This window comes from Suillus subaureus (assembly GCF_016647635.1).
Source record: "Suillus subaureus strain MN1 chromosome Unknown BJ212scaffold_23, whole genome shotgun sequence".
Taxonomy (NCBI): domain Eukaryota; kingdom Fungi; phylum Basidiomycota; class Agaricomycetes; order Boletales; family Suillaceae; genus Suillus; species Suillus subaureus.
This window is the reverse complement of record NW_024538579.1, coordinates 266,986-279,774: the sequence shown is the minus strand read 5'-3', so window position 1 is coordinate 279,774 and position 12,789 is coordinate 266,986. Positions and strand designations below refer to the sequence as shown.

General features: G+C 47.1%; 6 protein-coding genes across 6 annotated transcripts; 2 read left to right on the top strand and 4 right to left on the bottom strand.

Moving 5' to 3' along the window:
* Nucleotides 1-665: 665 nt before the first annotated feature.
* Nucleotides 666-1,147, bottom strand: BJ212DRAFT_398161 (uncharacterized protein). The gene has a single exon (XM_041343099.1). It carries the CDS (start codon nt 1,057-1,059, stop codon nt 712-714), a length of 348 nt encoding a protein of 115 aa, XP_041191335.1. The 5' UTR covers nt 1,060-1,147; the 3' UTR covers nt 666-711.
* Nucleotides 1,148-1,737: 590 nt separating this feature from the next.
* On the top strand, nt 1,738-3,207 carry BJ212DRAFT_1365795 (uncharacterized protein). The gene is made up of 5 exons (XM_041336084.1): nt 1,738-1,859; nt 1,911-2,169; nt 2,221-2,287; nt 2,345-2,517; nt 2,578-3,207. The coding sequence occupies exons 2-5, from the start codon at nt 2,153-2,155 to the stop codon at nt 2,975-2,977; spliced, it is 657 nt and encodes a 218-aa protein (XP_041191334.1). The 5' UTR covers nt 1,738-1,859; nt 1,911-2,152; the 3' UTR covers nt 2,978-3,207.
* Nucleotides 3,208-4,290: 1,083 nt separating this feature from the next.
* Nucleotides 4,291-5,181, bottom strand: BJ212DRAFT_1365791 (uncharacterized protein). Its single transcript, XM_041336083.1, has one exon. It carries the CDS (start codon nt 5,019-5,021, stop codon nt 4,578-4,580), a length of 444 nt encoding a protein of 147 aa, XP_041191333.1. The 5' UTR covers nt 5,022-5,181; the 3' UTR covers nt 4,291-4,577.
* Nucleotides 5,182-6,713: 1,532 nt separating this feature from the next.
* Nucleotides 6,714-7,943, bottom strand: BJ212DRAFT_398057 (uncharacterized protein). Its single transcript, XM_041343098.1, has 4 exons — nt 7,734-7,943; nt 7,628-7,685; nt 7,335-7,576; nt 6,714-7,284 (listed from the first exon to the last, which is right to left on the bottom strand). The coding sequence occupies exons 1-4, from the start codon at nt 7,748-7,750 to the stop codon at nt 6,891-6,893; spliced, it is 711 nt and encodes a 236-aa protein (XP_041191332.1). The 5' UTR covers nt 7,751-7,943; the 3' UTR covers nt 6,714-6,890.
* A 2,044-nt stretch (nt 7,944-9,987) lies between these two features.
* On the bottom strand, nt 9,988-10,824 carry BJ212DRAFT_1300965 (synaptobrevin-domain-containing protein; the record flags this gene model as incomplete). Its single annotated transcript, XM_041333065.1, has 6 exons — nt 9,988-10,068; nt 10,121-10,136; nt 10,198-10,205; nt 10,260-10,327; nt 10,367-10,560; nt 10,769-10,824. The coding sequence occupies 6 exons, from the start codon at nt 10,822-10,824 to the stop codon at nt 9,988-9,990; spliced, it is 423 nt and encodes a 140-aa protein (XP_041191331.1).
* Nucleotides 10,825-11,403: 579 nt separating this feature from the next.
* Nucleotides 11,404-12,700, top strand: BJ212DRAFT_397788 (ribosomal protein L24e-domain-containing protein). Its single transcript, XM_041343097.1, has 6 exons — nt 11,404-11,644; nt 11,707-11,784; nt 11,841-12,134; nt 12,187-12,356; nt 12,433-12,490; nt 12,545-12,700. The coding sequence occupies exons 1-4, from the start codon at nt 11,642-11,644 to the stop codon at nt 12,259-12,261; spliced, it is 450 nt and encodes a 149-aa protein (XP_041191330.1). The 5' UTR covers nt 11,404-11,641; the 3' UTR covers nt 12,262-12,356; nt 12,433-12,490; nt 12,545-12,700.
* Nucleotides 12,701-12,789: the final 89 nt, after the last annotated feature.

Genomic DNA, 12,789 nt, shown 5'->3' with positions numbered 1-12,789 from the left:
GAATCGACGAAGACAAGGTGTGGCACGGAAAACCGCCTGGAGTTTGCATCTGCACTCAACTCCAACATACTTCTCGAGGATGTAGCGGATGATTATGATGTTTGGAGTTGGCAACCCATCCACCAATATTTCAAACAGTTCTCGGCGGGCAAAGGTAACTAAAAATGGCATGATAAGTACGCTCCCCGACCCTGACCGGATCTATACTTATCTCATTGTATGACTGTGGCAGGGACAGTAGAAGTACTGGGATGTGGGACACCGGTCGTCGCACGGAGATGCACGGAAAGTAAGGAGGCGTCGCTATGTAGGTCAAGGCTATATCTTCTATTATGGATAGCCTTGAGCATTACTCCAGCGGTCAGCCGAATATGATTCTAGCTGATTCACCAATGCAGAATGACCCTATATCCAGACATCAGCACTTTATCGTCTTTCCACACTAGGAGACCAAATGGACATCATCGGTGGTTCCTTGTCGCGGCTCTTTTTGCAAGGTTCAGATCCTGCTCCCTGCACAAATAATAGTCACAAGGAAGAAGTCTAATGCCGAACAGACGTACCGGCAATTGTACGGCATACTGTTACAATGCGTTGGGGATGATAGAATTGGATATTGATAGGGCTGATCAGCCCCAGAACTGAAAATGTATAAGCAACATCGCGCTAGAAGCACACATGAAAGCCGATAGCTAAGGATTATGTGAGTCCCTAGATCCAGTGGTATGTACGACCACTTAGTCCAGGGCAAAGAAGGAAGATAAAAATACTATTACCACTCGTTAGGGGCTCACACGCAGGAATATTGCCATGACTCTGTGTCTGTTTAGAAAACCTGAACGTAAAGGTGAGTAACAAAAACAATAAAAGGAGGCCATAGGCCGAAGAGAAGGCAGAATCAGCCCTGCGCTCCCCCAAGGTCCGTTGAGGTCGCGTTATCTGAGAGAGAAAGTCCCACGTTGCACAACGTAGCGACACCCTTGAGGTCAGATTGATGATACTTTTGAAGGCAGATTGTTCGTAACGACGGCATGTTGCTTGATCTGGATTAGACCACATGAGTAACTCGGAGACTCATGCCCTTGCATTTACGAGTGAAGCTTGGAGCCCTCATTGGGATTTTCCTGTAGACGATCTAAAAAAGGTGCACCGAATTTCACAACGGAGTATTGCACCGTAGGCCGAAACTTTATCGATAGGGACCGTCTGAGTTTTTAATCGACGAGAAATAGTCTTTAACAATGCAGCGAGCCGACGTCCTTGCACTCCCACGCAGCGTTGGCAGGCTGGATCATAAAAGTCAAACTTCCGGTCAGAGACAAAGAAGTTGTGCTCTGATATACCTTGGCCGTGGCTCGCCGATCTTCAGGCTTGATGAAAACGTATCTCACGGCCCAGAAGGGAATGGATGAGGGTATGTGGATGCCTTGGGTCCAAGTCAGGAAAAACGTACTGCCACTAATGTATACATTTTGAGCGCTGAAGGCTCCTGAAGCGCCGGCACCAAAGACCATCGATACATGTATCCTGTTAGAATTAGCTCAGCATTAATGTGTCAATGCGGCGTTGCAGAAATACATGAATTAACGGTAGTGCTGAGTGACAGACTTGACATCATGCGACAGGATTTGGCAGAGCTGAACCACTGGTAGAGTAGATGATAAATCCCTCGCGACTCGGTCCTCGGACATGTATAGTCGTAACCCATGTCGCTCGTGGGAATAGATGAATTTCCGTTGAAAGGCTCTTACGTGATGCACGTCTTGAACTCCAGTCTCAACCGCGAATATGCTTGAACTTTACGAAAGGCTTCAAGATTCAAGGGGGAATTTGAGGGGTAACCAAGGGGTAACAGCTAAGTATACATCATTCCTACAATTTCGTGACATGGTTTTCCAGCCAAATAACAGACTTGGAAAAAGGTTTCTGCTACCGCATTGCGCATTCGGTGTTCAAACTTAACCGGGCATTCACCTTCATATCCATGGCCTTTCGTCTACCTTCAGCTAAGCATGTCATTCATTTCCAGGCCATCTTTGGCCGTTCCCTTTCACGTCTGCTTCTGTGCAGTCTATTTTTCCGAGGCTACATAAAACAGTCTGTTGGCTGATCAGATGCCCACGAACTATTTGGTTACCCGAAAGACTAGAGAATGCCATACGATTTTTGGTGGGTTTCCTCTACCCTCATATGCTCCTCCCGTGCATATACCTTTGACAGGAAGCTAGATTCAGACCTATATGCACACGTCAAAGCGTCTGGACGTCCACAAGTGACGGCTCGCGAGGTACGTCAGGCTAGTATGCAGGGTGGTGTAATGCCAACATTCACATGGCCGCTACAGAATTGCATGCATCCCGTACACATGAATTCCTGTAACAATGCTACTGCATCAGCTGTTTTGCAGCATCGTGCTCAGTCGAAGACTAGTTACTGTGGATCGAGTTCTGGTGACCCGCATGTTGAGGACTCATTGTCGAGTTCTGAGAAAGCTGTGGCTCAGCATCATGCTCAAAGGTATGATCTTTTTCACATAATGTTGATCCTGTGTTATTAACGGAGCGGATGTTTTCAAAGTGTGGCAAGGCAGTCTTTGCGCTACGGTTCCAGTGGTTCGCCCAACTATCTGTACTCTGTTGATCCGCAATTGCCTAGCACAATGCCGCACGCCATTGGCAAATTCCCCGCTACGCTCTTGCATGTCCATCGGGGAGATATACCCCATGAACAAGAATCGCCAACCCGATGCCTGTGGAAGGACAGCCAAGGCCAGTGCAGCTTTACTGCGGATACGGTCACGACCGTAATGAAGCACGTATCGTTGTACCATCTTCATGAGCATCAGCACCCCGACTGCCAGGTGCAATGTCGGTGTAGGGGCTGTCTGCTCCCGAAGACCATAAGACGAGACACAATTCTCAGGCATATCCGCGAAATACACTACGGGGACAAATTTCGCCGCAAGCACTCACCATGAGTCCCATCTGAACTTGAAAGACTGATTACTTTGGGTCGCACTGTGTAGGAGGTGGTTCTAGTATGCCTTCTGATGATATACTATTCCCGCTATCGTAGCTAGTATGTATCTTGGTACGATTTATATGACGTCCTGCCCGTACTTCGTTTGTACATTATATACAACTCTTCATTTGTTTCAGTCGCATATACTGTACAAGAGCGAACCTCACGTTTCCTGCCGTAAATATCTGCGGTGACTAAGTTGGGTGTACTACTTGTAATGTGCCTGGGAGTTCTTCACCAAGCCCCAGCGCCCAGCCGGCGTCCTCGCAATTTTCTCTTGGACTCATAGCAGAACACGTTTCGGTGTGCTCTCCCCAGACCCGCTCTCTCTCTCTCTCTCTCACGCTACTAGCCCCACGCACGCATACTTGTCTCTCTGTTTAATTGCGCTCTGACACGCACCTTCCGTCCTTGTTTACTTCAACTTTCAACATCCCGAATCCGATGTAGTATGTCCAAGCTTAGTCCAAGATAACATTTTTGTCGTGGGGTACCCTGTACACGCAAACGCACAACTTCCCGTACTATTACTATCTCCGCGTCCGAACCCACAAAGAGACGTCGCCCAAAGTCATGCGGAGCCAAGCTTTATAGTATGCGGATAAGTGAAGCCTGACATGATACAAAAAGGCGATACTTGCTATTGTATTGGCTTTCTCTAGCTTTCATGTGTGTATTCAAGAATTGTTTCATCAAGTTTATACCTTGACTTATTAACGCTTGTGCTTAGATTTGCCTTAGGTATATCTTTTTGTCACAATTTTGACCATCCCAGCGCCTCCCAGTGCCTCGACATTGCCGTGGCACTTAGTACAGCTGAGTACACACCGCATGCGTGTTCTTGGCTTGACATCGGACTTATCTCTTACAGCTATCATCATGAATCATGATACACAACTCAATTGGTAATTTTCAAAACCAGGTTTCGAACTTCTTGTCGATCCTCCAAATGAGAATCCATCTAGATTTCTATAGATTTTCCATAATTTCATTTTGCTTCCATCGATCTTCGATCTTTGATCCCCCTCGGACTTGTGTTGTCTCTTTCCGCGTTGTACACAGTATGAACTTCGCAAAACTAGGTGGTATGTTATATCTCGAATTTGATCATTATTGTTAAGCAAATGTAATATGCAGTGTCTTTTTTGCCAATTAGCAAGACTCCTACTATGCTGTCCATGCAGGCGGGCAAAGCGCGTATTCGCTCGTATCTCCCTACCATCTCTCATGTGGCGACAGGACAAAGGTACACATCGTGTCCTCTCTTACGATCAAGGACCCTCAGTACATAGTCGCATGCTTGGCTACCCTCAGGCCAGTGATGAAATTTTATCAGATTCACGACCTCCCCTGTACTGTGTCAAACAAGTTACATATGCATGATATAGGAAACTATGGGGTGAACATAACTTAACGCACGAATGACTAATGTTAATGGATTGTGACGAACAGCTAGATATGTACACAGCATATGGCTTGTACAGAGACAACAGCGAGCAACATCAACTAAAAGTGGACTAGAGCATAGATTACAGACGAAGACTACACAAACGTTATTACTGCAGGCGTGCATTTTTGCGAGATCCACAGAAACTGGCCCCACCATGAGAGGCTACCCAGAGCTTGCATCGATTCTTGAGTCCGAGATGTATCTCGACGATGTGGCGGATGATTGTGTCTCGGCGCACAGGCTTATGGAGTTTACAACCCTCCCACAGACATTCCAAGCGGCTGTCGGCGGGTAAAGGTGACTTGAAATGGTATGATAACATATGTTCCCCGATCCCAGCTGCATTTATACTCCTGCCGCATATGCCGTAACCATCATTCCACCTGCACGCAAACACACAGCTGATGTGCGATTCTGTTTCACCATCGTTGGCCACATATCGAGGATCAGCGTAAACCTCTTCTTGGAATTGATGACGTGGGTTATGCTGGAACCCTTGCATGGGCGAGATAAGCCATGGGTCGGCAAGGTTTGTGTCAGAGAGGTCCATATTGTGGGCAGGCAGATGGTGGGAAAGGGCGTAGGAAGAATAGCTGGAAGAAACACGGCGTGGATGCCATCCAGAAGTACCACTAAAGAAAGGGGATTTAATCCACTTAGAACAAGATCGTCGATACCATCTCGTACCTTTGAATGTCGCCCTGAGCCATCCCCTGATCGAGAAGGGGCAGTGTCTGGATCGGCAATATACCCGCATCAAGTACGTCATTACGAGGACCCACTATTTGGTCTTCGGTTGTCGAGTGTCCGTCACACGCAACGTGATGCTGGGGAATGAGTGTAGAATCGCCATGAGAATTTTTCAGTACAGAAAACAGGAAATGTTGGTGAGGTTGAGAAGTTGACTGTCCCAATAACAAGTTGTCAGCGCTTCACATCGTTTACACTGTGCGGACCAAACACACATAATCGGTAGTTGTTTGCGGACGCTCCGCATTTGATGCCTTGACGTGTGTGTATAGCTCTGAATCCTGCTCCCTGCACGGGGATAAGCAACAATCAGAAATCCAACGGCGCACATCAAACGTACCAGTAATTGTAGGGCGTGCTGCGATGCATTGTGAAAAATGGCATTGAACACTGATCATACAGATAATTCGGAATCCTTCAAACAATATAAGCACAGAGGCATGAGATCGTGCTAGAAAGGCCAACGGCCAACGATTGTCCGCAGGCCAAGGGTTGGTGGCACGTAGGCGAAGCCAGGGGAGGCGGGAAGGCATGACCGCCAATTACTAGAGATTCATATCAGATGCAAAAAATATAGGCCAAAGGCCAGAGACTTTGGAGATGATAAGGCAAATCAGGTCGACGGGTTTTGTTGAAGAAGTTCCAGAGTTGAAAGAAGTGAAAGTTGCATGTCAGTGAGGCAGTGATGCGATGGCATTTTTGGCTGGGCTGTCTAGATCTGAGATCATGGAATAGATCTGTGATTCGAAGGCTTGCCTCCACACGATCAAGGACGAGGCAGCCCCAAAATTGTAATGACGTATGAGCGCTCTCATTGGTTAAACAGCTTGTTCCTGTAGCGGTTCCAAATACGAGCCCAATATTTGAGTTCGCCAATGAGCTCTGAGTGGCCATTCCGACTACGAAATACTACCGAGTACTAACGCAGAGTCAGCAAAATTGGGGGCCGGATCATGAACGTTTGAACATCTAGCCAGCCATGGGAAATTGAAAGGTCTGCGCAGAGATATCTTGGCCAGGCGCCGGGCCCGCCCGCCCCCCATGGGCCCTAGCCCGTTAACCAAGTGCCAATCTCCGGTTATTGGGGAGAAGTATGACAGTGGCGCGCCTCATGATGGAGGATGGAATGAATGAGGGTAGGTGAGTCCCAGCATCCAAACTAGAGTGTGATGACAAAGTTACTTAAATATATATCTGTTCAGTCACTGGCCTTGCTTCAAGCGCTGACTGGTTATTAATCTTACTAATTCGGATCGATAAAATCCACTGCCTTCATGTTTTCAACCACTATTTCTACCTATCTGAGTCTGGCTGAATTTAATCGTTGGGACCACTCCTCGCCTGGCGAATTGTACCCTTCAATCGGGTGATAATTTAAATATTCTAGAAGGGGGTACATAGTGCGGAAAGCCAGGGATTATACTAGTAATAGCGTTTGCCTAATGAATTTTTTTCTGATTGAACGCTCAGGTACGTGAAAAATATCTAAGGAAGAACAGCTCGAAAGTTAAATAAGGTATGGCAAAGGCATGTTATTAATAAATCGACATATGCGTTCTTGAAAGCGACACAGCACGAAACATTACCGGAAAGCAGGAAACATAAATTATACGGCAGTCGAAGCAATAATGACTAAATACGGCTGCGGACGTCGACTCGAAGAAGTAACCTATGACTGACGTCGAGGTCTAATTCTAAGGTGAATCTGACGGATGTGGCGAAGGATCGTATCTCGGCGGATGAATCCTCCGAGTTTACATCCCTCCCATTTACATTTCATAAGCTCGCGTCCAGCCGGTGGGAGATGGGATGACGACAAGTGGTCCACGATCTCTTCTTCACTCGCAGTCACGTCACATGGACCATGGCCATCGTTCCACTTGCACAAGCCGCAAGATGCGTGCGATTCTGATTGGTTGTCATGGACCGGGTGAGGGTGAGGCTCAATGAGGTATGATTCAGAGACGCTGCCAGAAAATCCCAGACTGTTTGCAAACGAGTCGTTGGAGACAGGAGAGTGGAAATAGTTGAAAGAGGCGTCGGGCAAAGGTTGTCCGGCAGCACTGTCGAAGAAGTCAATTTCCCTGAAACAGGAACATCAAGGAGCTCGTACCTATGAATATCACGATGATCGTTCTCACGAAATGGCGGCGTCAAATCACTTGGAAATTGACTATTACGTTGAGAAAACCAAGCATTTTGTAGATGAGCAGGAGCGAGCACTTGATTGTTGCTCGTCGAGTCTCCGCCATACATAGAGTGATACTGAGTAACCGTGGGTGGGGGATCCCCATACGAATTTACTGGAGCCGAAGGCGGATGGTGATTCTGCTGAGGCTGAGAGGACGACGGGGCCTACAGGCAGATATCAGCGCACTCCCCTTTACAAGCACAGACGAAACATACGTTATCGACAAGTCCTTGTACTGCACGCAATGCTTTGGATAGCTCTGAATCGTCCTGCCTGCCAAAGGAATCAACGCCAAAAAGAATTGTAGGGGTACGAACACACCAGAAATTATAAACCATTCTACGATCCGCTGTGGAAGAGGACCACAGTCCTGAATCTTATGTAGTGGCATCTATAGCGCGACTGGCAGGACCAACCATGAAGCCATGAAGGCCGACAACAAAAGGTGGTTCGTAGGCCAAGAAACAGTGGCATGTAGAATCAGCTAGATCAAGAATGGAAAAATATGAAAGTTGTTAACTAGGCCTATCCCGCAAGTAATCTTGAAACGTCTTTTGGGTAACTGAACAAAACGGTGAATGACAAAATGGCGTGGAGGCCAAAGGCCAGGGACTGACTGTCAATAAAACAGATCAGGCCAATGGAACTTTCGTTTCAGCGGCATTACATTGGACTATCTGAAATCAGACCAACATCTGTGACTCGGAGACTCTGCGTCCCCGAGTAATGCTTGAAGCGAGCTTTCATTGGTAGAGGATCTCGAAACGCACCCCCGATGATGCGGAATATAGTGCACTATCAAATTTTCATTAATAGACACGCTGGCCACGATATAAGTTTAGCGCTAGCAATGGCCTCGACTCCCACGCAGTTGGCTAGGTTGCATTCTTCTGGCCACTTACAAAACACTTTGTTTCCATTTGTCTTGGTTGTAAACGGTCATCAGTGAATATAGCCGGCCGATGCGGTGAGATACACCTGACAGAAAAAGGAAGGATGATAGTGCCAGGAAATAAGGCATGCCATGAGATTAAGCGCTCACCAAATGAAGGCCAAAGTATTCCGCAACGCAACCTTCCCGGAACGCAACTTAAATGACTACGACCGTACCGGGTTACACGCGATTTTGGGTGGAGCCTCAAGAGCCGTCACCGAACCCGCCATGCCAAATCGTACTTCAACGAGATCCGATCGTGAGGCCTTGAGGCCTCTGCCCCCGAACGTTTGAGAGATGCATAGGCACCGAAGGCCGACTCGAGTGTCGTAGTCCACTGACATCATTGTAACTTGGCCTATGTTGACATTCAATCAGTCGGCCAGTTGTACTTTCCGTTCAACGGTACCTCTATTCAGATAACGATATCAAGCGTGAGATGCAGGCAGAGAAATGGAACATACCTTTATCCATCCAGTGTCTTTCTGGATTACACAGGAAAGAGTAACAAAGTGGGGGATTGGGAAATCATGACCTTGATCGCACTTATAAGCTTTAAATTTAAGTTCTCTAGCACTGCCAGAAAAATTCCTGTGCGAATCCTTGAGGCCGGATTTGTCGCAGATCAACGGTCGAACTTCCACTTTTTCTTTTGCTGTGCGACCATTTTCCAAAATTTCTGACCTCAGGATCGACAGCTCGAGACGATTTCTGGAGTATCTATGATAATCGATATCGTGGAACTTCATTCTGGAACATCTAGATCAGACACATGCGGTAGGCAAATCAACTGTTCGCCGTGCTCTTCGCGCGGAGTGCCAACTCAGCGGCATCCGTCATATTTGTACTGCAAAGACCGCCAAATTTATTGGGTGTCCTCAGTCGAGGGTAATTGAGCTATAAAAATATCTTAACGTTACATAAATGTTGGAATACTCACAGAATTCTGGCGCGTGTGACCGAGAGAAGGGTCTCGTGGAAGATACACAGAGTAAACTAATAATAACTAGTAATCGCCAACATTGCCACATGCCAAACTAAGTCTCGTATTGGGCATTAACAACGTTGCAGTGTGATGTCCTTCAATTCAGTAGCGGCACCAGTGATGCAATAGTGATACATACACGATCGTACAAATAGTAGCACACTGAAGACTATAGTCTATCTCAGCAATAGTCATTCAGTACCGGGGGTCGGCACAGACCTCCGGTAGTACTTTAAAAGGGTTGCTTTGATTTCATGTACCTGACCATATCTTCAAGTACTCCGGGATATCCTTCAAGTTAGACTATCAATGTTGAACAACTGACAAAGGACCTTGAAACTTGATTTTGGAATTCGAGCCCTGGAGAACGGGGCGAAGGAATTTTAGACCATAAAGCTCTGTGCACTAGCACAGAGCAATCAGTATGTAGATCATCCATAAGCACAACACGAGTGACAATTTAACGAAGCGAAAGCTATGTATCGGGGTCCACAATTCACCCACTAGGGCCCTATGGAAGAATGTAGGTGAATGACGGCCAACAAAAAGTAAAACAGAGAACGAGCAGAAGAATTAACGATACGGTGGATAGATACAACAACCAACAGGCCAGTGGTAGTAAGGATAAGCAATATACGTGGGAACCCACGTGCTGCCTAGTGATGTGTTGCCTTCACAATGCTGACTATAATAATGATTATGATGATTATGACAGCAACACCAATGATCATGCGCATCTAAAGACGGGGTCAGTTATGAATGTAATGTTGAGCGACGAGTCCAACGGACCTTCATGTCTTTCCACCTGAGAAATTATAAGTTCGATGAATCTTGATCGCAACTGAAAAAGAAAATATCACACTCACCACATATTCTGTTGAATATGCCTTAGTATTACATCAATATAAGGAAGTTAAGTCAAACTCACCTTTCGTACTCGGTTAGCACCACGACGGAAGCCCTGCGCTGAAACAGCAAGGTTGTCTGGGGAAATAGCTTCAACCTTCGCAATACACCAGAGCACAAATCAATCACCTGTCTTATCCTGCAACGAGTCCAATCTCTCTCCACGTTCTGCGACCTTTGTGATGTTCTCCCTCATAATACCGACGGTGTCGTCAATTTGTTGTTGGATAGCTGCGGTTTTAGGGTTTCCACCCTGACTTGATCCGCCAGCGGGATTGGATGAGGAGCCATTGCGGGGGAGGTAAGGGTCGTAAGGTTCGGACCTATGATAGGGAAAAATACAGATGAACTACGGCCGCTGCGTCATTTGGGAGAACAAACGAACATGACTGGAAAACGACGTTAAAAGGGTTCTGGAATGGTGAAGTTTAGTGGTGGAATCAGCAGTAGACGTATGGTCTCAGTAAAGAGGACACACCGTTGAAAGTGAGAATTTAGAGGGCGGAGTTACTTGGGGAGTGAACTGGTGACCTGGGATGACTGCGTGGAGGCGTTAACGTTGCTGAGACGATGGGATGCAGCGGCATATTCGCACGCACAAGTGACGTGTGACCGCTTTGTGACACTTTCTCCTTTTAGGTTTACCCCTCTTTTTGCGAGGTATGTACCTTGGAATTGCAGTGCGACCACTGTACTGACTTGCTGCGCTTGTGTCAATATTTACAGCAACAGGATAATCTATTAAAGCTCTGACTATTGGCTTGATTCAATATGTCAATCCTCATGTTCCCAGCTGTGGGACGTAGAAGGGTAAGTAGTAACTAGAGAGGATATTAATGAAAATTAGGGACCGCTCCAAAACAATGCGATGATCCGATAAGGACGTTCGAATTATGCACTGTGATCCAGGTTTAAACTCAATACTGGGGTACATATATTAATCGCAACTCCTAAAACGTGACAATTCACACCGTTTCGGAGAGTGGGCTGGCGGTCCTCGTCATAACCTCAGCGACTCTGCATGGTTTCCGCGTAGCCAAGTACAAGGCTTGTGTGTATGTCATAAGATTCAGAATTACCAAATTTGGTCACGGCATAAGCCGAAGTTGAATCCCCGCTACCCATTGAGTCCACCCCGCCCTCGAAGGCACCACCAAATCAGCAAGCCCCGGCAATTCCGTCAAGGTAAGCAAGGATCCATGCCATTTTTCTTCGCCAAACACCATGGATGCATCCGTTCTGTTCATGCGTGAAGTTGAGACGAATTTCAGCCAAAGATAGGCTGTAGGAGTGGTGGATGAATCAGACTGATGACGGATGACGTTTCTGGCTTGTCGCATATTCATATGAGCTTTGGGAAGGACGCAGACTGACTTATTCCCGTCGTGCGCGCCGGTTTTATAGATGGTGCGTTTCTACTTCATATACATTCATTGCTGAAATCTAAATCGCTCGATATGTTTGAGTAGAAGGTCGAAATCGACGCGTTCTCCGGTTTCCGTGTGTACCCCTCCAAGGGAAAACTCTTTGTCCGTGGAGACTCCAAAGTCAGCTCGTCTCCCCCACTTTCAAACTTCCTGCCTGAACGCCCCTTGTGATATAGGTTTTCCGATTCTCTAGTTCCAAGAACTCTTCCCTGTTCCTCCAGCGCAAGAACCCACGTAAGATCGCATGGACACAGGTCTACCGTCGCATGCACAAGAAGGGTATCACCGAGGAAGTTGCTAAGAAGCGTTCCCGCCGGACCGTGAAGCACCAACGTGGCATCGTTGGTGCTGACCTTGCCACTATCGCCGCCAGGCGTAACCAGACCGCTGCTGTCCGTAACCAGCAGAGAATTTCGGCCATTGCAAAGGCCAAGACTGAGAAGAAAGAGAAGGAGTCGAAAAAGGCCAAGGTATGTTGTCGACAATCCAAGGGGTACGTACGACTTACGTCGGCCGGTATAGCCTGCACGTGCGCCTGTTGCGAGTGGACCCAGGGTGTCGAAGCAGCAGATGAAGGGTGGCAAGGGTGGCCGATAAGCAGTTCTTTTGTTGTTGGCACATGCCTATGTATCGCACATTCCTTTCGACACGACTTCTCACGGGCAAAAATCTATGCTGCATGCTTCCATATGGCACGTCCGCTTCTACTGGTTCTGAAGATGTCCGTAGACCTCGTGCATTTCGATGCTCACTTGGCTCTCGAAGTAGAGCTGCTAATCATATAAAATTTGTTGGGAATAAGACTGATGATACAAGTATGTGCAAGGTATGTGTGGCAGTAAAATCCAGAGTACAGGGGATTGATGATGGCATATACAAGTGTGGGATAAGATGGCCAGTCAAAATTTCGGTGCGTGATTAACATGTTCTGGCGCATACTTTACCTGCGCACTCCGTTAGGAAATGCTATGAGAGGTACTTGAAAATTACCATCTCGGTCGCCAGCTTGGCACAGCCACACTTTTGGTAGAAGGCTATATGACATTAATTAGCATAAGCGACAGTCCATGAGGGAAGCAACTCACGAATGTTGGCGCTAAAACAGCTCGAGGAGGTTACATAACA

Bases quoted from the DNA above. Each gene is read 5' to 3' on its own strand.
- BJ212DRAFT_398057 (XM_041343098.1), bottom strand. The intron at 7,577-7,627 runs GTATGTTTCGTC...ATCTGCCTGTAG, and splicing joins TACAAGGACTTGTCGATAAC to GCCCCGTCGTCCTCTCAGCC. The intron at 7,285-7,334 runs GTACGAGCTCCT...CTTCTTCGACAG, and splicing joins GATCATCGTGATATTCATAG to TGCTGCCGGACAACCTTTGC.
- BJ212DRAFT_1365791 (XM_041336083.1), bottom strand. From the start codon at position 5,021: ATGGACCTCTCTGACACAAACCTTGCCGACCCATGGCTTATCTCGCCC.
- BJ212DRAFT_397788 (XM_041343097.1), top strand. The intron at 11,785-11,840 runs GTCAGCTCGTCT...CTTGTGATATAG, and splicing joins TTGTCCGTGGAGACTCCAAA to GTTTTCCGATTCTCTAGTTC. The intron at 12,135-12,186 runs GTATGTTGTCGA...CGGCCGGTATAG, and splicing joins AGGAGTCGAAAAAGGCCAAG to CCTGCACGTGCGCCTGTTGC.
- BJ212DRAFT_398161 (XM_041343099.1), bottom strand. From the start codon at position 1,059: ATGTGGTCTAATCCAGATCAAGCAACATGCCGTCGTTACGAACAATCT.
- BJ212DRAFT_1365795 (XM_041336084.1), top strand. The intron at 2,288-2,344 runs GTACGTCAGGCT...TGGCCGCTACAG, and splicing joins CACAAGTGACGGCTCGCGAG to AATTGCATGCATCCCGTACA. The intron at 2,518-2,577 runs GTATGATCTTTT...ATGTTTTCAAAG, and splicing joins GCTCAGCATCATGCTCAAAG to TGTGGCAAGGCAGTCTTTGC.